Genomic DNA, 2,735 nt, shown 5'->3' with positions numbered 1-2,735 from the left:
GCCCTGGGGGTGAGGGGCGCGGGCAGCCCCGGACGCAGACCCCCCACACCCCCGCAGTCAGGGCTCCCTGAGCGCCCCGGGCTCCGAGGGACCGTCTGAGGTCCGCCTCCCTCAGACGGGAGTCTCCACAGCCTGCAGGTGGAGAGCAGTGCGCGAGACTGCTGCTCGGCCCAGGCTGACACCAGCTTGCCAACCTCCTGCCTCAGCCTCCGGGCTGCTGGGACTGCAGTAGGAACCGCACGTCCGGCAAGATGGAATGACGTTTGGAAAGAACGTGGGACCTTAGCTAGACGTCACATCACTTAACTCCCCTGGGGCTATTCCGAGCTTAGATTAGACAAGGTGTAAAAATGTCAGCCAGGCCTTGTGGTGCACACCTGCAATCCCAGCACTCGGGAGGCTGAGGCAGGAGAGTCGCTGTGAGTTTGAGGTCAGCATCCTGGGCGACACGGTGAGACCCCGATCGATCAATCGATCGATCCATCAGTTAGGTGAAAATGCCCCGGGGTAGAGTGCAATTCGGTGATGACGGAGACGGCGGATACCGGGCTCATGGCGGGCGGTAAAATTTGTATCTGTGGTCCTCTCCATTCAGCCCATTCTTAGTAATTTTTCTACTAACACAGTTGCTCGAGATCTCCTGCAGACGAGTCCTGCCGGCGGTGACCTCTTCCAGAGCGCAGGGACGCCGCCCCCGGACTGCAGCCCTGAGCCGGGCCCACGAGGAAGACGCTCCTGCCTCTCTGTTGCCTCCTGGGGAGTGGCCCGAAGCTGTGGCTTACTCCGGCTTTGCTCAGTATGCCTGTGCCTCAGTTTCTCCCGGAGGGAAGGCTGGGCCTCGACTCCCGCCGTGAGTTAGTGAATGGGGCTCCTCCTAGTGGTCCACGGCTGAACTGCAGCGGCGCGGGCCGGAGGAGGCACCTGCTTCCTCTCCCTGGGCTCCTGCCTGCACTGCCGATTTTGTTTGTTTTTATTAACTTTCCGTAATAAAATGGAGTGTGCTCCAGTTTCCCTACTGTTTCTTCCTTAGGAAAAAAATTAGTTTGAGGGGTTGCTGGTGGCTGTGGGAGGAAAAGTGATGAGGGAGGAGCCCGGAACTTGACACTGATTTATAAAGGGAGTCTGGGGCCTGGCGTGATGGCTGTGGGGGTGCATACATGTAATCCCAGCACTCAGGAGGCCGAGGCAGGAGGGTCGCTGCTAGTTCCAGGCCAGCCTGAGCTATATAGAGAACCCAAGGCCAGCCTGAACTATATAGTGAGACCCTGTCTCTAAAAGAAAACGATGAATTGAAGCTAGACCCATCTTTCACCATGCACTAACCTATAATCAAAATGGATCAAAGACCTAAATACTAAAATGGAAACACTAAGCCAGGTGTGGTGGCGCATGCCTGTATTCCCAGCACTCAGGAGGCTGAGGCAGGAGGATCGCTGTGAGTTTGAGACCAGCCTGGGCTACATAGTGAGTTCCAGGTCAGTCTCAACTACATAGTGAGACCCTGTCTCAAAAATAAATAAAATGGAAACGCTAAACCTATTGGAGGAGAGAATAGGTAGAGCACTTGAGGACACAGGAGTTGAGGACAAAGATTTAATAAAACCCAGATCACATGGGAACCAACAACTGGGATCTCATCTCACTATAAAGCTTTTGCACAGCAAGAGAAGCTACCAGCAGTGAAGAGACGACCCACAGCCTGGGAAATTTGGCGGGGGGTTGGTACCAGGGATTGAACTCGGGTCCTTGCACTTGTGAAGCAGGCAGTGGAACCACTGACCTAAATCCCCAGCCTGGCTAAAAAATTTTAACCAGCTATCCATCAGATAAAGGACTAATATCTAAAATATATAAAGAACAGCACAGTTTGCAATAGGTAAATCTTGGAAACAGCCCAAATGCCCATCAGCTGACAAATGGGTAAAGAAAATGTATGTGTGTGCTTTAAAACACAATGGAATACTACTCTGCTACAAAGAGGAATGAGCTTCAGACATTAATAACTACATGGATGCAGTTTGAGATGATATTCTTAAGTGAAATAAATCAGACACACGTGTTTGAGTGCCATGTTCTCTGGTGTGAGAAACCAGAAGTGGAAATACGGACTAAAATTGTAGACACTGGGTCAGTAATGTTAAAAAATTGTGGGTTTCTTCCTATTGTGGGCAAGGAAGGGAGGCCATCTGTATCTGGGATTGAATGAATCTTTGAGACTTCGTCTAATGGGAAAGACATCTTTGGAATGGCATTTCCTAAGTCACTGGTATTTCCTAAGCCACACAGATGACTAGATGCGGACTGTGTATAAGAATGGTGCCTTTGGGGCCACCCACTTTCCGGTCCCCCTTCTGTCTCTCTTAGACAGAAGCTTTCTTTCTTTCAATAATTTTTTTCCTACTCTTAAAAGAAGAAAGAAAGAAAGAAAATAAAGAATGGTGCCTTTTAAAAATATTGATGGTCCCAGAGTCTGGTTTTCTACCCAAAGGCCTCATTTTAGGTTTTTTTGACATCTACTTAATCTGACAGTCTGAACCCTTTTCCTCAACTGAGCTCTGACTTTTATGCTCTGAGACAATATCCCACAGGACTGGGGGTCCTCCTTAACCATCTAGTCTGTCTTCTGTCTAATCTATGTAAATTGTGTGATGGCTGCCTTATGTAAAATTTAGTCAGAATTATTGTACATAGTTTCTTTTTCTTCTTTTCTCTCTCTCTCCCTTTTTTTTTTTTTT

At 49.4% G+C, this 2,735-nt stretch overlaps 2 protein-coding genes across 2 annotated transcripts in view; both read left to right on the top strand.

Moving 5' to 3' along the window:
* Ppp1r18 (protein phosphatase 1 regulatory subunit 18) overlaps positions 1 to 232 on the top strand; it is a gene marked incomplete at its 5' end in the record, with an annotated part of 5,840 nt that extends 5,608 nt beyond the window's left edge. Inside the window, one exon of the mRNA XM_033766589.1 lies at positions 58 to 232. Within this exon, the coding sequence (XP_033622480.1) occupies positions 58 to 232 (175 nt within the window). The remainder of the gene's footprint in view (positions 1 to 57) is intronic.
* A 293-nt stretch (positions 233 to 525) lies between these two features.
* Positions 526 to 2,735, top strand: part of Dhx16 (DEAH-box helicase 16) — a 20,214-nt gene continuing 18,004 nt past the window's right edge. Inside the window, exons 1-2 of the mRNA XM_010643466.2 lie at positions 526 to 562; positions 627 to 796. Of these exons, the coding sequence (XP_010641768.1) occupies positions 526 to 562; positions 627 to 796 (207 nt within the window). The remainder of the gene's footprint in view (positions 563 to 626; positions 797 to 2,735) is intronic.

Source organism: Fukomys damarensis, unplaced genomic scaffold, assembly GCF_012274545.1.
Source record: "Fukomys damarensis isolate Sample0158 unplaced genomic scaffold, DMR_v1.0_HiC HiC_scaffold_20, whole genome shotgun sequence".
NCBI lineage: Eukaryota > Metazoa > Chordata > Mammalia > Rodentia > Bathyergidae > Fukomys > Fukomys damarensis.
Note: the sequence above shows the minus strand (reverse complement) of the source record. Positions and strands in the feature narration are given on the sequence as shown.